This window comes from Copadichromis virginalis, linkage group LG11 (assembly GCF_057382275.1).
Source record: "Copadichromis virginalis isolate Kocher_CV1m ecotype Utaka linkage group LG11, C_Virginalis_male_GT1.1, whole genome shotgun sequence".
Taxonomy (NCBI): Eukaryota; Metazoa; Chordata; class Actinopteri; order Cichliformes; family Cichlidae; genus Copadichromis; species Copadichromis virginalis.
Genome location: NC_140628.1, coordinates 24,956,791 through 24,976,055, shown reverse-complemented (window position 1 = coordinate 24,976,055; position 19,265 = coordinate 24,956,791). Strand labels below are relative to the sequence as shown.

General features: G+C 43.1%; 2 protein-coding genes across 2 annotated transcripts; both read right to left on the bottom strand.

Annotated features, from left to right (window-relative positions):
* Window positions 1–1,135: 1,135 nt before the first annotated feature.
* Window positions 1,136–10,367, bottom strand: shisa7a (shisa family member 7a). The gene is made up of 6 exons (XM_085471512.1): window positions 9,767–10,367; window positions 5,208–7,675; window positions 3,486–3,640; window positions 2,944–3,009; window positions 2,470–2,655; window positions 1,136–2,264 (listed from the first exon to the last, which is right to left on the bottom strand). Exons 2-6 carry the CDS (start codon window positions 5,960–5,962, stop codon window positions 1,312–1,314), a joined length of 2,115 nt encoding a protein of 704 aa, XP_085327638.1. The 5' UTR covers window positions 5,963–7,675; window positions 9,767–10,367; the 3' UTR covers window positions 1,136–1,311.
* Window positions 10,368–13,991: 3,624 nt separating this feature from the next.
* ube2s (ubiquitin-conjugating enzyme E2S) lies at window positions 13,992–19,265 on the bottom strand. Its single transcript, XM_085471511.1, has 4 exons — window positions 19,027–19,265; window positions 17,269–17,416; window positions 15,133–15,323; window positions 13,992–15,046 (listed from the first exon to the last, which is right to left on the bottom strand). Exons 1-4 carry the CDS (start codon window positions 19,027–19,029, stop codon window positions 14,687–14,689), a joined length of 702 nt encoding a protein of 233 aa, XP_085327637.1. The 5' UTR covers window positions 19,030–19,265; the 3' UTR covers window positions 13,992–14,686.

Genomic DNA, 19,265 nt, shown 5'->3' with positions numbered 1-19,265 from the left:
GGTTTCGGCTTGCTCTGAAGCCAATCCTTCTGTCTGTACAAAATGTTGCTGACTTTTTAATAACTTGTCACCTGGTGATAATAATTAAATGGTGATTGTCAGACCAGCTTCCTGTGTGGGATTTTCTTTGTATCTCCATAAATGGCTTGTAAGGACAGTTGTGTAAGTGCAACCTCTGCGTCATGGTCTATCGTTTGTGCTCTGTGGAGAAGCCTCTGCTCTTCGTTAGAGCGAGTTGCCTCTTTATTGGTAAACTGAACACATACGTCTGTTCTTTTATCTCTTGATTTTGTATGTGTATGTCAAGAATTTTTGGAACGCCGTGACTGATGGCTCTATAATATTTGGTAGCCCGTTGTTTTTATTTTTTTCAAACAGGTAGGTCCTGATCTATAGATGAAAACATTGAGAAAAACTCACCCATAATCTTATATCAGCTTACGCTCCCGTAGTGTAACAGTAATGAGATTGTGAGTTCCTCTGGAGGTTTAATCTAAGGTCACATGGAAAAGTAGGCAACCCATGGAATCAGATCAGTAATGTGGATACGTCCTCAGTTCCTGTCGGGTGGTGGCGTTGTGTCAGACTGCTGCGTGTCGCTCAGAAACAGAGCCCGTCTTGTCCTCTAGGTTATACAGGAAGCAAGAAAGAAAAAATCAGTTCTGTCTCACTAAGTCAGCACGAGGTCGGTGCAGAAGAGTTCAACAGGCGCACAGTTCATCATTCAGCCTCGTCCGGTCCACCGGGCTCCTCATCTGAGAGTCAGTTTAATAAATCTTCGTCGGTGAGGACCGAGCGGAGTGGCAGTCCAGGTAGTTGGCTCAGTTCTTTGAAATTCTGTGACAGGATATTCCACACAGGCCTCCGCTTCCTTTACCCTGTTTTTTCATTAATATCATCTGGTTTCCTATCTAATATGGCTCCTGAGTACTTTTTGAAAAAAATATATAAAAACTAAAGTATGAACGGCATTTCTGTCGGTTTTATTTCACCCTCCCAGTCAGTCCTTCTACAAGTAATGGCACCTCTGTATATGGCAATGCGGCAAATTCAGATACAAAATATGGCTGATGTAGGCTATCACATAACTGGAACAGATGTCCCCTACCTAATTTTTAGTTTTTATAAGTAAGTCATATTTAAGCTATTTAATTACAAGATAACACTAATTTGAATAGCCTAAACACATTATACTGTTACAATACTTTATACTTCTAGTTGTATTTCTTGTAGCTGAATGTCTAATAGTTAAATGCAGAAGGGTGATATATTCCTGTCCCTTTAATCTAAACTCTACATTAGGCACTGACCTCACACCGTCACCTCATTTTTACTCCCCGTCCTGATCCCCTGACTGCCTCCTCCCCCGCTCCCTGCTGACCCCCCACCGCCCCCTCCGGGAATGAAATGTAGCTGCTCAATTGTGTTCTGCCGTTTTGCTGCGAAAGCCATCCTCCGGGCGCTGTGGCCTCCTAGTGTTCCCGTTCCCATGACTACTCCGGTTCCGGGCCCCTCCCCAGCCCAGCCCATGCCCCCGCTCATGTGCCCCGTCATAGGCGTGGTCCTCTCCTGCTCCCGTCCGGACGTGGGATGAGAGTTCATCTTGATCATGTGGTGCCGGTCGAGGGAAGGCGTTGCACAGACGTTCTGCTGGGACTGGGCCTTCTGCTGGCGAGGCAGGGTGGGGACGATCCCGCTTCCCGTGTGGGCGTACGGATCTACAACACCCATCCCACCAACGCCCATCCTCTCCTCCAAATGGTCTGGGGACATGAGCAGCCGTTCCTGTCTCTCCTGTCTCTCCTGCCTGTCCTGCCTGTCCTGTCTGTCCTGGGTCTTCCTGGTGAGCGTCTGCGTGTTGGAGTTCTTATTGGAGGCAGCCATGGCTTTGTAGTACTGGTGTTGCTGGTTCTTGGAGAGCCGGGACAGAGTCCCGGTGTTTCCAGGGACATCACCCATGTTGAGCAGCTGGTCGGTGGACTTAACTTTTCTCGGAGGCTTGGAGAGAGTGTCGTAGTTGGGGTTGTGCTGGGGCTCTGGGGGATCCAAAGGGTAAGGATTGGGAGTGGGTGAAGCAGGCATGCCAGAAGGTGGCGGTGGGATCCAGGGCCGAGCCGCATGTCTGGGGAGGGTCCCTCGCCCGCTGAGGGTGTAGTCTCCACCCCAGTGGAGGTGGTGCTGAGACGACTGCAGGGCCGGCTGGGCTGTGTGAGGCCGGCGCTTAGTGGTGCAGTACCCAGATGAGTACTCGTCAAGACCTTTCTCTGCAAGCCAAACAAAAGTTCTCTGAATTGTTTATCACCACAGTAAATAGCATGAGCACATAATGATGCATCGTGCATTTCACAGCACCCGTGTCAAGAGTGTCGCTCTGCTTCAGCACTTACGAAACAGCTGCAGAAAAAGCAGCATAAGGGGAGCGCAGCTTAGACGGAACATGTCTCATTCCTGGAAAAGCGCGATACTCACCGAGCCGTTTGAGTGAGGAGTATCTGTTGAGCTCAGGCTTGGTGGCGCTCTCGTACGAGGGCGGCAGCTGGGCCAGGTTGTGCAGGGAGTGGTGGAAGGAAGGCTGCGATTTGGTGTTGTTGTGCTTACTGGAGAGCAGGGTGCCTCCAGCTGCCAGCTGAGCATTGTTCATCCGAGGTGTGCGTTCTGCAGAGACCAAAGGGAGAAGACGACGGTGTGTTAAATGAGATTTGCTCCTCTGGATATAGCGCGATGCACATAGCAGAGTGTGAATCTTCTAACATTCACTGAAAGCGACAGATTTGAACTTGCTTTCAGCACTAACACAAGCAACCAAAAATATGATAATCATTATTATTGTTGAAATGAATGAGTCTACTTTTGAGCTCCAAACGAAGCTGAATGAAGTAAATGAAGCATCCAAGTGATTACATGCAATTTACATGGGAGCCCGGCTTTCATCAGCTGCCTTACCGATAGTTGCAGTGTGCTTGGGACTGGAGCCTGATGAGTGGATGAAATTGTGTTGCAAATTGCCCACTGTAAGTGAAAAGAACATGAAGTAATCAGCTCACAAAATGGATGTCAGGCAGTTGAGCGGTGTCTTCAACTAAAAGGAATAAGGAAACTTTACGTGCGTATCTACCTAAATCAATTCATTTTCACATGATCACATAAGCACCCATCTCCACATTCTTGTGCAATTAACTACTTTAATATTGAAGTGGAGAATTAGAGACACAGAGGACCCCAAAAGAATCATTTATAAATGACCATGGCCCTCGCAGAGAAATTACCGAGGTTAAAGATTCATTTTTTAGCACATCACTACTGAAAATTCTTAATTTATTCTCTCTCATAAAGACATCTTGATGGAGGAACACAGAAAAAAAAAGCTGCATCCATTTACAGACGTGACGAGCACAAAGTGCCTCTGCATAAAGAGAGGATGCTGTTACAAAAGTGCACCTCTGATCGTGCTATTCACTAACGCGCTACGAGCCCTAGACTCTCACATCTGTTGTCTTTGCTGGGCAGCCCGGGGGCGTAGAGATTTTTCGGCGGTCTCCCCAGTGTCCCCTGGCCATCTCCTACAGCCAGAGCCACGCTGTTGTTTCTCTCATCCTGCTGGACTGGGCTCGACTGGTGCCGCAACATGTCCACCAGAGCTCTAAAGATGCCATAAAAAAAGCAATAAAGGAAACATGAGATAAAAATGGCAACAGGGTATAGGCACTGTGGAGCAGGGAAATTATTTTACTGTTATTGTTAAATAATTATTATCAGTACCATTGCATTGATAATATAATCTGCAGTATGATCATTGCTTTAGCAATGTAACAGATAGCTTTAAGATGGCCTTAAGATGTTTATGATGATGTTAACTTTGTATTCCAGGTGCAGTTATAACTATTTTATACATATTGCATATCTGTGCTTATTTGAGTTGATGTTCAGGTTCTTTAAAGGTCTTAAGCTTCACTGACGTGACTGTTCAGGTGATACATGCTGAGGGAAAACTAGAACATAGAAGGAATTGCAATACATGCTTACAAAACACTTATATCAGGTCATTTTATATTAAGGTTTTAGTAGAGGTTCTTGGTTAAAACATTTATTTAGTAGAGGACATACACAGTCTCAGTGAGCCTCTGGTCTGGTAAAAGGTCAGAAGTGCGAGAGGTGACATAGAGGCTGAGTGAGGTCAACACACACACATTAGTTAGATTTATTTATAGGAAAGAGTTTAGTCATGTCTGGCTGTAACTGCAAAATTGTCTCGGTAAAAGAGGAACCGTTCCTTGTTGTCTCGGCAAGAAAGAGGAACAAGACAAGAACTGAAAGGTAGACAGGAAGTGCCAGCCACGAAGATAGAAGACGATGTTCTTTTTAAACTGTGTTAAAAGTCGTTGTGGTTTTGATTTGACGTATGTGTATATATCCTGTCTGTGACGCATGAAGGGGCGTCAGTAAATCAAGCCCTGACGGTATAAAATCTGTGTATGCTTTGAGGAAGTCGAAGATCAATTGCTGTCTGCGTACAGAGTTGTCTTCCCACACGTGTGTTCATTAAAATCATTGTTTGACCAAGAGCTTCTGGACCAAGGGTGGTTTGTACTCTCCTTCCTCAATTTTGAACCTTAACAGCACTAAATTCTTCCTCCCATGAATGCTGTTTTTGGATTGCAAATAAGCAACATATCAGCCATCTATGTGAGGATGAATGCTTAAATATACATAAATGTGAATGTTAATCTTGTGGTCGGACATTAGGGTTTACACCGGTTATAATCACCAGTTAACTGTGCGGTTAATTTAAGTACAATGATGAATAAATATGGAAAATGTGAAACCAAAATAACATGCAGGGCTTCCCTGAGGGGATCAACCAACACTTCGTTTTGGTCTACAACTGTCATCTTCCATGACTGATGCAACTAGTAAAAACACCAAAAGACCCATCTTTATTGCCAAGACGACGGCCCATATATGAGATAAGAAAGCCAAGAGGAAATCAAAACAGCCACAATTTCCGCAGCAGTCACTCGATGAAGATCAAATATGTTTCAGCTGATGACTAATAACATTTTTCTGGGCCCAGAATGATGAATGTAGGCCATTTATGGAGTCCTGAAAACCTAATTTCATTACAATATTCATACATCAAAATGAAGTACTGAATTCAGCAATGAGGTGTGATGAAATAAAAAAAAAAAAAAAAAACGTGTAAGCCTCACCTGGGCATGTTCAGGTCCCTTTGGTTGGCTTCCTGTTGCACCTTGTTGAAGACCACCTTGATGCCTACTGCGACAGCCACCATAAACACAACCACGCCACCGATGACAAAGCCCGTGTTGTGGCTCTGCTGCTTCAGTGGATCAAAGTCTGGGTCACCTAAGTCATCTGGTGTAATCATGGGCTCCGTCTGTGGCTTGGCCCAGTCCGGAGAGTCGTAGTTTTTACAGCTGTCCTGGTCCAGTTGGCGACTTCGGTCTGGACAGCAGAAGCGGTAGTGGCAGGTTCCGCAGCAATAGATGAATGTGTCCTTGGAACAGTTGAAAGCGCTGTCAAAGTGTCCCATTACATCGTAATATCCTCTGCATCCATCCACCCATACATCCATTACAGGTGGCCCCTGGGCTGCACCTAGTAAAGGAGGTGCGAGGGCCTCTGCTGAAGTTACATTCTTGGGGAACATTACCTGGGGCAGGGGTCTCGGAGGAGTCTCTAGAACTTCCTCTGCGGTTTCTGGGAGCGTTTCTGGAGTTTTTGTCCTTCCTTGGAGAGCAGCTGGCCTGAGGTTGGCCTGGATGGCGAGGAGTATGAGCGAGGAGCTGGAACCAGTGTCGGGCTCCTCCGTGAACGGTCTCCCTGATCGGTCTAGGTGCTGAGGAGGTGGGGACGGAGAGGCCTCCACGACGGTAGCAAGAGGGGCAGTGAGGAGGGAGAGGAGGGAGACAGCGAGGACTCGGAGATTGGTGGTGGGCGGCATTTTTACATGACTAAGACATCTATTTTTTTTTTATTGAGTCAATGCAGTTGCAACGGTGTATCCGCTTCTGCAGTTTAACCCACTAAAATGGCATGTGATGCATTCAGCATGTACTGGGTACTGGAGTTTCATTCACTAATGCTGGCTGATGAAATCTGAAATTTTTTGTGTTGTTCGTATTTATAAGGTGTTATAATAATAGAAAAGGTCGGGAACAATAAAAATAAAAAAAACTGTACAAACAGTATCAAAATGTTTTTGTAAGTTTCAATAATTGGTGATAATGGTATTAAAATGTTTTTAATTTCCTGTTAGAAGGGAGCTCTGAAAGTGTAATGACTTCATCTCTTGCCCTCTAAAAACCCCTCTCGATTCGAGAACACTCAAATGGATGCAGTTTTGTAAAAAGCACAGATTGAAAACAATCTTCATGCTTTTAGTCCTTAATGCCTCATCCTACATGCCCTACTGAACAAAAGAACAAACATCTCATTTACTACCAGGGGTGAAATTACGCTTTGCAACCACAAAGTTAGGAGCAAGTATTTTTAATAGAATATGGCATTCCTGTACATTCCTGCGCTGATGGCACTTAAAGAATAGACTATGGCCAGTTTTTTGTTAAATGTAAACAAGTTTATCTGTTCTCTTCATTCCTTTTACAGCCTGGCACTACGTACATTCAGAAATGGCACTTGTTTAACCTGTAAGCAAATCCTTTCTGGGGGGGAAAAAAAAGGAAAAAGATATTAAATCTATTTTGTTTTTATATATTCGGCACTTTTTGCCATAGTAAACAATTAAATGGAAATAAATGACTGCACCACTGATAAATACTGTCCATTAGTGTGGCCTAGTTTCTATAGAGTACCGCATTATCTCCACGTTAGCCTGTTCTCAGCACCCATCACATCTATAGATACACTGTGTACTTTATCTCAGTCTTTTCTATGGCTGGATTATTGTGCTCAGTACTCGCCTGGCACGGACCGTTACTGTGACTGGGCTGTGGGTGATAATGAGAATGGCTCTGGTTAAGTGCTAGAAGACCGCAAGCACTGAAAATTGGGAGTAATCATAAAGCAAAGAAACGACTCCCAGCCTGTAAAATACATTGCACAAATGAGGCAAATGTCATGATTTTAAGTGCTCTGCCTTCAGCTTGTAGGCACAAAATGTTGCCCGTGTCACTCAACTGTGTCGCTAATTAGATATGAAGTGAATGGCACATTGCTTCTCCGTGTGACATGTCTCTCTAAGTAAAATTATTCCTGATTTGTCTCCGATGTTGAAAGAATATCACTTTTGTGGAGAAATATGTAAATGTGTGAAGTTATTGTGTTGGAGGTGTTGGCAATAATAGACAGAGGCAGATCTGTCTCCCACAGAAATTATAATTATATGTAATTATCAAAATGTCCCTATCTGTAGCAGAGAATGTAGGCACAGATGGGGGAGACAGAATGCTGAAATCACCGAGGGCTCCACTTGTTTCAGTTACATGCTCCTCTAACCTTGTGAGGAGAGTTCAGTGGAGGAAAAATGAGAAACACGAAGCACAGCAGCTCTCCCACTGACTAATGTTCCAAAGGAGTTCTCCGGGTGATTTTTTCCCCCCCCCTTCTTGTCGTTTCTAAGCGTTCTGCTTGATTTCCACAACTGTCTTCGGGTTTACGTACGGACAAATCTGGAAAATCGTTGGCCAAATGTCCACTGCAATACAAATGAGAGACATTAGATTAGAAAGCAGCTCTGCAACCTCTTCTCCACACTTACTGACCCTCTTTGTGAGTGTGTGTGATCATTTTGGGTACACACACGCACACCACAGTTATTTTTATTAAATGCGCTATGTGCATCGTGGAAAGCTGCAAGTGTGTGTGCGTGTGTTTTAGTGTGCCTGTTTGGTTGCAGGAGGAACACTCTCCTGAAAAGCCAGTGATAGAGAACGGGAGCAGAGGGATAAATGCAGGGTAGGGATTTAAATGAGCAAAGAGACTGTGGCGAGCGGGAAGAGCCAGAGGTATAGATGCAGAGACGACCATGAGTGGGAGGGCGGTGTGTGGGTGGCACAGAATCAAGTACATTTCTCCCAGCACTTACCAATACAACACATCACACAAACAGCACCACCAAACAGATCTGCAAACACAGTCCATGCCACACGCAAGAGGAGAAGAGAAGTGCTAATCAGAACTGCAAATCAACCGCTGTTGGAAGAGTAAGAGGGAAAGAATGTGAAACAGTAAAGAAACCCTTTACTGTGCGAGTGTGTACATGCATGCATGTGAGAGAATAAAGCTGGCATTCTGTAAACCCCCTCGTAGTCGGTCTCTGCCTCTCTCCTTTATTCCTCTTGCTCCCCTCCTTTTCCTCTTTCTGCCTTTCTCTCTTTCTCAGATTCTGTGCGTGGGTTGAGGCAGCTAACTCTCTCAGAATAGCACTGCAGCTCTGTCTGTGTGTGAGTGAAAGAGGCAGTGAAAGAGAAGGGAGGTAGAATCCAATCTACACCCATTAGCCAAACCAGATTTCAAAGTCACATCTGCACGTCTCCTTCTCAACACGATGACACCTGATGCCTCGCACCGTCATCCGCCAACGCTGCCCAACTCTCCCGTCACCGTAATGTCTGTGCTCTGCTCTCAATCATTCCACTTCATGAGGATTTTTTGACCAAATCCTTAAACCGCTCCTGCTAAACGTGCATATGCAGATGCCCAACATTGAAATTTTCACCCTGAATGTATTTAAACTACAGAAGACTGATCCATGGCAAAAAAACAAAAACAATCCCCCCCTGCTATTATTCATAAATCTGGTCCTCTAGATGTCTGTATAGTGTGGTGCTGAAGCAATGCAGCAGAGAGGGAGGGAGAGAGGAAGAACTGTACCAAAGGGGTGAAAGGCACACATTCACATGTGTGAGGAAGCAGCCCTGACTTGCATGGCCACAGGAGGGAGGACAACTCAATCACTTACAACTCCAAATTCCTAGATTTGTCAGTGTGTCAAAGCAAACGAACCTTGGGGCCTCTTTCACTGCAGGAGCTGTGCAAACGGCTGGGCATGCAATCATTTCAACAGGTGTTTGTTGAAAAAAATCAAACAAAATGGCCCCTTTTTTTCCTCTAGACGTGCTGTTGCAAAACGCACTGTGGTGTGAATCCTTTAGGGGGAGGGGGGAGAAATCGCGCAAACAAGTCGTGTGTTGCGTGTGCGCAAAAAGACGTCTAATTGCAGCGAAAGCCGCGCGGAGCAGCGGCTGCTTTTGGTCTCACCGGCGAATATATGCTGCGCATTTACTTTGCATCAGACGAACGGATGTGGACAGACTCCTCAGACTACACTACATCCTTCATTGTGTTAATAAGTTGCAACTTGCAACAAACAAGCATGCGGGTTATGGACATGACTTGCATCTATCAGTAGGCTAAGAGTGCGTGGGTGTATCCGTGCCGGTGTGTGTGTAGTCCGGCTGGATGAGTCGGTGTGTGCGTGTGATATCAGTGTTCTTAATACCAATATGGTTATAATGTCGCAGTTTGCTGCCACTTGTCGATTAAAGTGATTAAGAGGTGGGGGGAAAGAGGTGTTCGCGGAATAAAGCCCGCAGATGTTTTGTGTGGCGCAGATTTCATTCAAATGTTTTTGTTTGACAGCCTCCAGGTCAGCGGATGCGTCTAAACTGATGCCAAACTCAATTTTCATGCACGCACAAACACACAGAGCACTTATCAATCAGCTTTGATTGCAATTCCGTAATTGGCGTTGCATTAATAAAAGGTGCATAATGTCGTGCCTTACCTGTGCGCTGCTCTGGGGGGTTTGATGCTGAAGAGGAGCGCTGGAAGAGCCTGCGCACTGTATCTCAGCGGTTTCTCAGATGGCAGCCTGTTATTGTAGCAGAAGATGGTGAACTGTTGCTGGATGCGCCACTTATTTTAATTGCCCGTGTGTTTTAGAAGTGCAGCAAATCTCGATCGCGCTTGTTGTGTCTCCATCAGGCTATTGATAATCCATCATGACGGCGGAAAGACGAAGGGGGGGGCGCGAGCGGGAGAGGAGGGGAGAGAGAGTCGGTGAACAACGAGATGTTCTGAGATTTTCTGATACATGTGACAAAGCACTTCATCTACACACTACGTCGGAAATTTCCGCCTGGTGTGCGGCACAAGTTAGCCTGCAGAGTAACTATCCCGGACAGCACGCAAAGTAGCCGGATTCGCATGTCAGGTGCGCAAAAATGTGAAGCTTTTCACCAACAAAATATCCGCCAGGCTCACTTTCTCCATCTAGAAACTGACTAAGACTGGTTCAGTTAATCGTCTCCACGCGATAGCCTATAGGTTACACCGCCTAAACTGCGACTGGCCTCACGGAGGTCCACCAGTGGGGGGGGGGGGGGGGGGGGACGCTGTGATTGGCCGGTCAGACAGGCGCTGATGAGGCTCCGCGCTCCGCTCGGCGCTGATGGTCAATAGGCCCATTCAACTGGTGGCGTTCATCTTTACTCTCCTCCATTTAATTTCCATCTTTAGTTGCGCGCCCCTGAAGGCCTGCATACGTTTTACTGGCTCTGATAAAAATAATAAATAAACATAAACGGGGAAAAAAATGTCGACCAGGGATTTGACTGATGTTCTTCCCGAAGAAGTAAAAAAATATATAACGAATGAAAAAAAGAATGTATAAAAGCCTCTCCGAAAAAACGGAAGAAAACTTGCAAAATTTAAAGCAGCCGGTAAAGTGAGGGGAAGATCCAAAGTGTGTTTGTGTACGTGTGTGTGAGAGAGAAAGAGAGACACAGACATGGTTGCCACAGCAACTGTGTCATTATGTTGGTGGCAATTATGAAAGCGATGAAAACGGGGAAGGGGAGAGGATTGGCGCAAAAGCCTTAACACTGAAGCGTGAACGAAACTGTCAATTAGACTCAAACCTACACTGACAAGTCTTGATTTCTGTGAGTGTAGGACGAGCCGGGCAGGTGGAAATCCAGAGAAGAAAAAGAGGATAGTTGGATGAGAGGTAACGGTAGGTTTGCAAGTGTTTGCGCCGTCTTACAAACCTCGCGATCCTCTGAGATCACCACCACGCATGAATGAAACCGGGTTTAGGGTTGATCCCCCGACGATTATCCTCCAAATAAATGAAATCACTGACTGCACATCAGGCCTACAGGATGAGTCACGCACTTATGTGACAGAAACACCAGCATGCATTCATATTACATCTGACCCAGACTACATATGGTGGTTGCTGGAGTACTTTTCTATGCTGTGGTGTGCTGGGGGAGCAGCACAGCAAAGGAGGACTCATCCAGGCTGGAGAAACTGATCAGGAAGGCTGGCTCTGTGGTCGGCATGAAGCTGGACACTCTGGTGACAGTGGCAGAGAAAAGGACATTAAAGAAACTGCTGGACATTATGGACAATGCCAGGCATCCTCTGCACACGGCCATAAACAATCAGAAGAGTCTGTTCAGTGACAGGTTGCTTCTCCCCAAGACAAGAACTAACAGACTTAAAAACTCCTTTGTCCCACACGCCATCAGACTGTTTAACTCCTCTCTGGAGGGGAGAGGGAGGGGAAACAGGAGGACAAAGGAGGGGGGAACAACTAAGCTGTAGTGCCTCTTCACCTCACTGTGCAATACCTTTTGTGCAATACTTTTGTTAATAGTCAATGGTTCAATAGACCTTATGGAGCAGGGAAATTATTTTACTGCTATTGTTAAATGATTGTCATCATTACCATTGCATTAATAATATAATCTGGAGTTTATATTGCATTCACGGGTTGAACAGTGTGTGTCTTTCAGAAAGGCTAAAAGTCACAGGCTGACAGGAAACAGGCTTGCAGAGAGTTTGCAGAAGTGAAAGTTATTTTGAGCAGCAGGCTAAGACGAGGCTTTAACAATGTAACAGATAGCTTTAAGATGGCCTTAAGATGTTTATGATGATGATAACTTTGTATTTCAGGTGCAGTTATAACTATTTTATACATATTGCATATCTGTGCTTATTTGAGTTGATGTTCAGGTTCTTTAAAGGTCTTAAGCTTCACTGACGTGACTGTTCAGGTGATACATGCTGAGGGAAAACTAGAACATAGAAGGAATTGCAATACATGCTTACAAAACACTTATATATCAGGTCATTTCATATTAAGGTTTTAGTAGAGGTTCTTGGTTAAAACATTTATTTAGTAGAAGACATACACAGTCTCAGTGAGCCTCTGGTCTAGTGAAAGGTCAGAAGTGCAACAGGTGAAGAGGTGACACAGAGAGCATGTGAGGTCGTGACACACACACATGAGTTAGATTTATTTAGAGGAGAGAGAGATTAGTCATGTCTGGATTGGAACTGCGAAAGTGTCTCGGTAAAAGAGGAACCGTCCTTGTCGTCTCGGCAAGAAAGAGGAACTGAAAGGTAGAAAGGAAGTGCCGGCCATGAAAATAGAAGATGATGTTCTGTCTTAAAAGTCATTGTGGTGTTGATTTGACGTATGTATAAAATGTATCTGTGACGCATGAAGGGGCGTCAGTAAACAAACCCTGATGTTATAAAATAATTGTTTGTGCTTTGATTAAGTCGAAGATCACTTGCTGTCTGTGCACAGAGTGTTCTTCCCACACGTGTGTAGTCATTAAAATCATTGTTTGACCAAGAGCTTCTGGACCAAGGGTGGTTTGTACTCTCCCTCCTCAATTTTGAACCTTTAACAACCTCAATACTTGAAATGTGCAATTCACTTGTATTTTTATTCCTATTTATCCCCTTTGTATATTTTATTTATATTTGTCTCTGTATTTATATATGTGTGTGTGTGTGTGTGTGTGTGTGTGTGTGTGTGTGTGTGTGTATATATATATATAACAATTCTGTAACTGTAACTTCGGTTGTTGCTGTGCTTTTTTTTGGAAGTCGAATTTCCCAGAGGAACCCACCCGAGGGATTAATAAAGTTCTATCTTATCTTATCTTATATCTCACACACGTCAAAATCTTCAGTGAAACTGTGTTTATGATTAATAGCACGGTGTGGGTTTTCACTGCATGGATGTTTATACCAGGTGTCGAAGGAGGTAAGCACTTCCAAAACGGGTCTTGAGGAAGGTGTAAAGGGTTACACGGAGCCCCAGGTGTCTAAGAAGGGTCTGATAATTACCTGCATGGCAGGCTGCTATTTCTACACAGGTGGGTGGGCTGCTGCATGTTGGCAGCAGAGGCCAGTGGAGCCCTTCATTAGATGGCCCAAAGACGCTCTATCGGGTGCACTTCAACTCACTGGTTTGCTGGGGTGGATGCAATTACTCGTTTTTCCTCATAATGGTTATTCCATCACTGCAGAACAGGAGACCACTAAACAAAATGTGCTAATACGCGTCACTAGAAAAGCCTCATTTGCATTTGTTCTTAGCATTAATTTCAACATCGCTTGACAGAAGAGGACCAAAGAAAAAAACACAAACAGGAGTTGATTTTCCATTTCACTTCTGGTATTTCAACATTTTATTAATTTAAATAATTTAAAATGGACACAAGATATCCAGCCAGACAGTGTGCACAGTAACAGGAGTTTCAGAGGCACCTTTTCCATCCAAATTAAAACAGCGCTTCAGTGTGTTTCCTTGGGAAATGTAGGCCCCGCATGCATTTAAGAACGGAAAGAAAATTTGCCCGAGAAACCCTGCAGTTGCCACGGATGGAGGGGCAAGTTGGTTCAAACTAGGCACTTGTCATCTCTGGTACTCCACGCGGCTGGTCGGCGTGCGGTGCATCTGAGAGGACATGCTGCTTTTGTTAGGAGGCAGGGGTAGTTGAAGCGAGTCACACCACAGTATGCCTAAATACAGAGAACAGTTGAGGTGGCATGCGCATGCCATCTACCCTGTTCCCTTACAGCCACTGAGCTACATCTTCACACACAACCACAAGACAGCTGAATATGGACGTGTCGATTAAAAACAGCTTTTGAAAATACTGGTCAGTGAAACAGTTTTAAAAAGTCAGAAAAACAAAACAAAAAACAGCAGACTTCCTTTACTTGAAACAATCCATACCTTTACACCTTTACCTAAATTGGATCACAAAACGAAGAATACAATTTGGACGTTGCATAATTTTAGCGCCTTCTTCCATCATTTCCTTTGAGCTGAATTTAAAAACCTGACTTTAAGGTAGCATCGTGGTTCAGACTCGACAATGAGTCAGGCTGTGCAGTACACAGTACCATCACAGTTGCTTTTACCAAGAAATGCTTTAAAAAAAAAAAAAAAAATGGCTGCTATTAAGTCTGAGACGACAGGAGCTATATCTCATTAATGGACAGACATCAGAGGCCGTGGTTTGCACAGTGAATCGCATTAAGTATCATTCATTCACAGTAGGCCAAAGGAAAATCACAACTGATGGCATGATGGGTTTTTTTGGGTTTTTTTAGACTGAAAGTGTATTCTTTCATTTCAGAAAAGCAACAATTTGTCACCGTCTTCAGGTATGGGAAGAATTAAACCCGTGACACCAACTGGACAAGACAGAGTGATGGAAAGACAAAGAATAAGGTATAAGTACAAAGTGAGAAGTCTGGATTTTCAGGGTATAAAGAGTCAAAGGGAACAAAAACATCATCAGTATACTTCAATATTTAAATTTACTCTCCCACATTCACACAAACACACGCGCACACACACACACACCCACTGAGAATTTCTATGGAGGTATTAAAGTCGCCTCAACGCACGCTTTTTATCTGCTTTCTTCTTCCCTGCTACATTATTAGTGCTACTACTACTGTTGCTATTGCTGGTGGTGGTGCTGGCTCCATTGGCTCCATTACCCAAAGCTGCTGGCACAGACGCCGCACTGGGTCCCGCTCTCTTCATCGGGTCACCTGCATGCTTCTTTGGCTGGGGGCCGTCATTAGGATCCTGAGGTGCCCCAGAAGTGCCGCCCATGGCGTGGATCTCTGTGAGCAGGCGGGCCCGGGACTCGTACTCAGCATAGTCCTCTAACAGCAAGCGGCCGGCCTCTTCGTTCAGAGCCGATTCTGGGTTCGGATGGATTAGAAGACACTTGATTGTCTGTAGGAAAGTGAAGGAAAGAGATGTGAAATTAGTGGCCTCAACACAAGCGATACTGAAACAAACACACAGATCATCCTTCTTACCAGTAAGACATGTTTGAGGCCGAGTTCTGCCTTCCAGTCCCTCTTCAGCACGTTGACACAGATCTCTCCCTTATGACCCACGTTGGGGTGAAAAATCTTGGTCAGGAAATACCCTTTGGGTGGAACCGCAGGGAAGTCCTTCCCGAGGACCAGACGCATTCGGAAAATGCCACCAGCAAATGGAGTTCCCTCTGTTGAAGTATAAAGAATTCATCACATGAACATTATGTCCTGACTCTGCCAAACTTCATCCAGAAAAAGAGGGTCACAGAGCTGCAACCGAGTCCTCTGACAACACATTCAGCGCATACAAGTCAGTCAGTCACAGAGCACATTAACTATCATTTCAAATCTGCCACATAACAGCAAATATTTCAAAGCCGAAGAAATACCACCTGACACTTTTCCTTGACACCTAGTCTTGGTTTTAAAAAAAATAAAATAAAAGGTTCCAGAATGAAAACTGCGCCAGCATCGAAGATTTAATCTTACCATCTGTTAGACAGGTTTCTTAAAGCGAGGAGACTTTTTAGGGAACAGGAGATTTGTGTACAAAAATAATCGAATATTATCCTGTCATCAGTGGTAACAAAGTGAAATAAACACAATATTCTTTCGCGAGAGAAGAGTAAGGAAGTTTACGAGGCCATTTCAAATCCTTGTCACTTGCTCTTAAGTCAATTTCCTGCATTTAACTTCTATCAGTTTCCAATGAAATAATCTGATATTTGATCTGATATTTCTTGTTTGACCATCATCACCATCTGTCTGTGTACGCTTCAGCTTTTAACCAGGTATGCCAAGTAGCAACAACAAAAATTTGACATTATGAAACACACTGTACTGCTGCTTTAACATAATGAATTACCTGATCTGAAATCAGATATAAATGTCAGTGCCCAATAAATGAAACTGATGCCGCGACGGAGCTCTGTGGAGGAGTAGAAAATGTGGACAAGTGTCTGGCTCTTCAAGACCTACTTAAAAATAACGTCTGAAGCAATGAGTGCATAGTGGCAAGATATCATGATAGTTTAAAGTGACTTATGGGTCTCATGATATTAACAACACCCACAAAACCCATAATTTAAGTGATTACACAACAGCATAAATTTTGAAAGCTCCACGAAGGGGGGAATAGAAATGTAAAACAGGCCTTGAGGATTTATTATTCTACAAATTAACAGCACAAAGACTAAATTATGTACAGATAGTAAAAGATTCCATCAAAGCTGATGGCTTCCATTTAAGCTTCAATAATACCTAAAAATCATGGAGCAGACGGCTGACTCAGCTCAGTCATCACCAGTCATGTTATTACCTTGAGCTGATAATACAAAGTTGGCTATCAATAAGAAACTCTCAGCCTTTAAATATTATTGTTTGAAGCTGTTTTTCTGGATGTGAAGTGGTGAAGTAACTAACACACTGTAAATGCACAGTTTGCTGCGAACATGACGCAGAACTCGGGGTTTTTCCTGGACACTGGTGACCCTTTGATTAATGACTATAACACACTGGCACAACTGACTGGCACACAGTGAAGGCGGCGAGTGTCTGTCACCTTACTTAACAGAAATCTGAATTTATTTCTGGACATTTTCAAAAACAAGAATGCATGTAATGTTGAAGGAAATAAAATACAGCCTAAAAAGAAAATGGGCTAAAATATTTTTGTTAGAAACCTAGAAATGTTTGCATGCAGGAAAAACCCTGAGAGATAATATATTTAAGAATACACAAAAAACCCTTGAAAATACAAGCTGCAAGGTGACTAAACTAGGATATTTTATCGCTGGTTTTGAAAATAAATTTCCACATTAGTTATTCAAGGACAGAAGTAATACAATTAGTATGGATTTCATTAAGTTTATTTTACTCATCAGTCTCTGACAATTTGTCTATTTAATGAAATACGAAATGCTCTGTACTGATCTTCTATGATAAAATATTTTGAGTCAGGACAAACTCAACAAATCTGGTTCAAACTAGAGATCTTAAAGAAACTTTTGCAAATCTAAAGCCCTAAATTATGAAAAGACCATACTGCAAATACTCACTTGGTGAGTTTACTCCCAAGAGTTGTGTCGGTCCTGCTCTAAGTGTGAAGTGATGACACTATATCATAATCCTTACCTGGTCCCTCTATTGCTGTGTGAAGCTCTGTTATGTCTTCTTCGCTGGGATAAATCTTAATGCCCTCGGGTGGATCTGCTGCTAAAGCTGAAACTTCTTTGTAGACCAAGCGAAGAACATGAGGGGGCAAATTCTCCACATTGGAGTTCTGGAGAGACATAACAATAGTTTAGCCACAGCGCTAACAGGAATGACCAAGCTGTACTCTTACTAAGAATGAGGAAAAATGAAGGCTGTAACTTCACCTCAGGTACTGTTAAGATAAAGTTTTACATTTAAAGCATGTAAGCCAAAGCAGCTGAAAAAAAAAAAAAAAAAAAAAAAAAAAAAAAAAAAAAAAAATCAACAAATATAGGATCACCAGATTCAGAAAAAAAGAAAAGAATATCTTTGTGTAGGACACTGGGACATGTTACTAATGCTGAGAACTAGACTTAAACAAATTATGCAGTTTTGACATCAAGAAGTCCAGAAAAAAAATGAAGCACATTTCATTACATCCCCCCCCTCCCCATTTGTTATGTGATAGTTTGTACAATGTAAATTTATTTTCCTTTTCTATAGCAACAACTGTCCCATATTATTCAGTGTTATTTCAGCTGACTTTGGGACTTTAAAAAAAAGCCCACTAGTTTATATTTTTCACATGTTTTGACTTTTTATTTCTAAGCATTCATTTAATTTCCAGAATGGGTTCGCTCATTTTAGTTCATTTTTAATCTTTGAAAATATTTAGTTTCAGCATTAGGCAGTTTATGTTGACAACCAAAGTGGCTAAACCTAAGGCTATTTCCTCTACATTCTGATTTTCACTTTTTTTTTTGTATTTCAGTCTACTCAAATATTTATTTCACACTTCGTTTTTGGCTTGCTGCAAAAACCTTTGTCTCTGTAGATGTACACATTTTACAACCACGTGTTTACTTTCCTAAACTTTGACTAACAAATAAATATGACACTGCCTCAACATGTTGGTCTGTTAGCACACTGGACACCTTTTCTTTAATATACAGCGAGTGTGAGTGAAGTAAATTTAACATATTATCAAAATGTTTATTATGTAGGTAGGTATCGACTCATTACACACTAAAACATGTTTTTTTGTATGGCTTTGATGATTTCGTTCCACACATTTTAATAATGTGTCGATCGGCCATATGGCAGAAGAAAAAAAATCTATCATCGGCACCACCTGAGACCATCTACATTTTCCGCTGCGGATCTGCTGTCATTTTACACAAGCTTTTCTCTGTAATCTGCGCTTGCCAGTCATTATCTTCCTAATTTTAACACGTATTTACGTAATGAACATGAGCTGGAGCTCCTCTGGGGGAGCTACGGTTTCATCATCGAGCCAGCGGTCCCCGCACCACGTTAAGCATCCTCAGAGAAGTCAGATGAGTTATAACTTGATCAACTTGAAGTATGCTTTAAAGGCACAGCAGTAGATAATTAATACCAGTTAAACAGTCGACGGGAAATGTTAACTTTATGTTACCGTTAGCATACCTAGCCTAGCAAATGCCTCGATTAGATTTCGTGTTAAAGAAGCTTTTGGTTTAGTGGTAATAGTTTCTATTGTGTATAAAGGTACTTATTAATTACACCAATATACATCTGAAGACTTTAATAAACGCATTAACTTTCAACAAATAGACACAACCGCCCATAAAAATCGAAAGAAAAAAAATCGACAGCTAAAATCGGTTAGAGCTAGCAGTGTCTCCCATTAGCTGTTAGCTAAGAGGTTGATCTTACCATCTTCAAAAAGGAGCTCTGCTTGGGTGGTGGGTGTCTGGCTGGTGTCAGATATAAAGAACCGTTTCTAATAGAGCTTAGAGGAGTGAAAAACTATATTCGATGAAAACTTAGCCGACTGGCTGATGATCGCCGTTCTTCTTTTCTTCTCTACGTTGACACAGGAACAAAAATACGATCCTCAATTGAACCTTAAAGCACAGACCAATGACCGGCACAGTGGTGTGAAACGTCAGAAG

Bases quoted from the DNA above. Each gene is read 5' to 3' on its own strand.
- shisa7a (XM_085471512.1), bottom strand. From the start codon at position 5,962: ATGCCGCCCACCACCAATCTCCGAGTCCTCGCTGTCTCCCTCCTCTCC. The intron at 3,010-3,485 runs GTGAGAGTCTAG...TTTCACTTACAG, and splicing joins GCCCAGCAAAGACAACAGAT to TGGGCAATTTGCAACACAAT. The intron at 2,656-2,943 runs GTAAGGCAGCTG...TGGTCTCTGCAG, and splicing joins CAAGCACACTGCAACTATCG to AACGCACACCTCGGATGAAC.
- ube2s (XM_085471511.1), bottom strand. The intron at 15,324-17,268 runs GTAAGGATTATG...ATACTTCAACAG, and splicing joins CACAGCAATAGAGGGACCAG to AGGGAACTCCATTTGCTGGT. The intron at 15,047-15,132 runs GTAAGAAGGATG...ACTTTCCTACAG, and splicing joins GCCTCAAACATGTCTTACTG to ACAATCAAGTGTCTTCTAAT.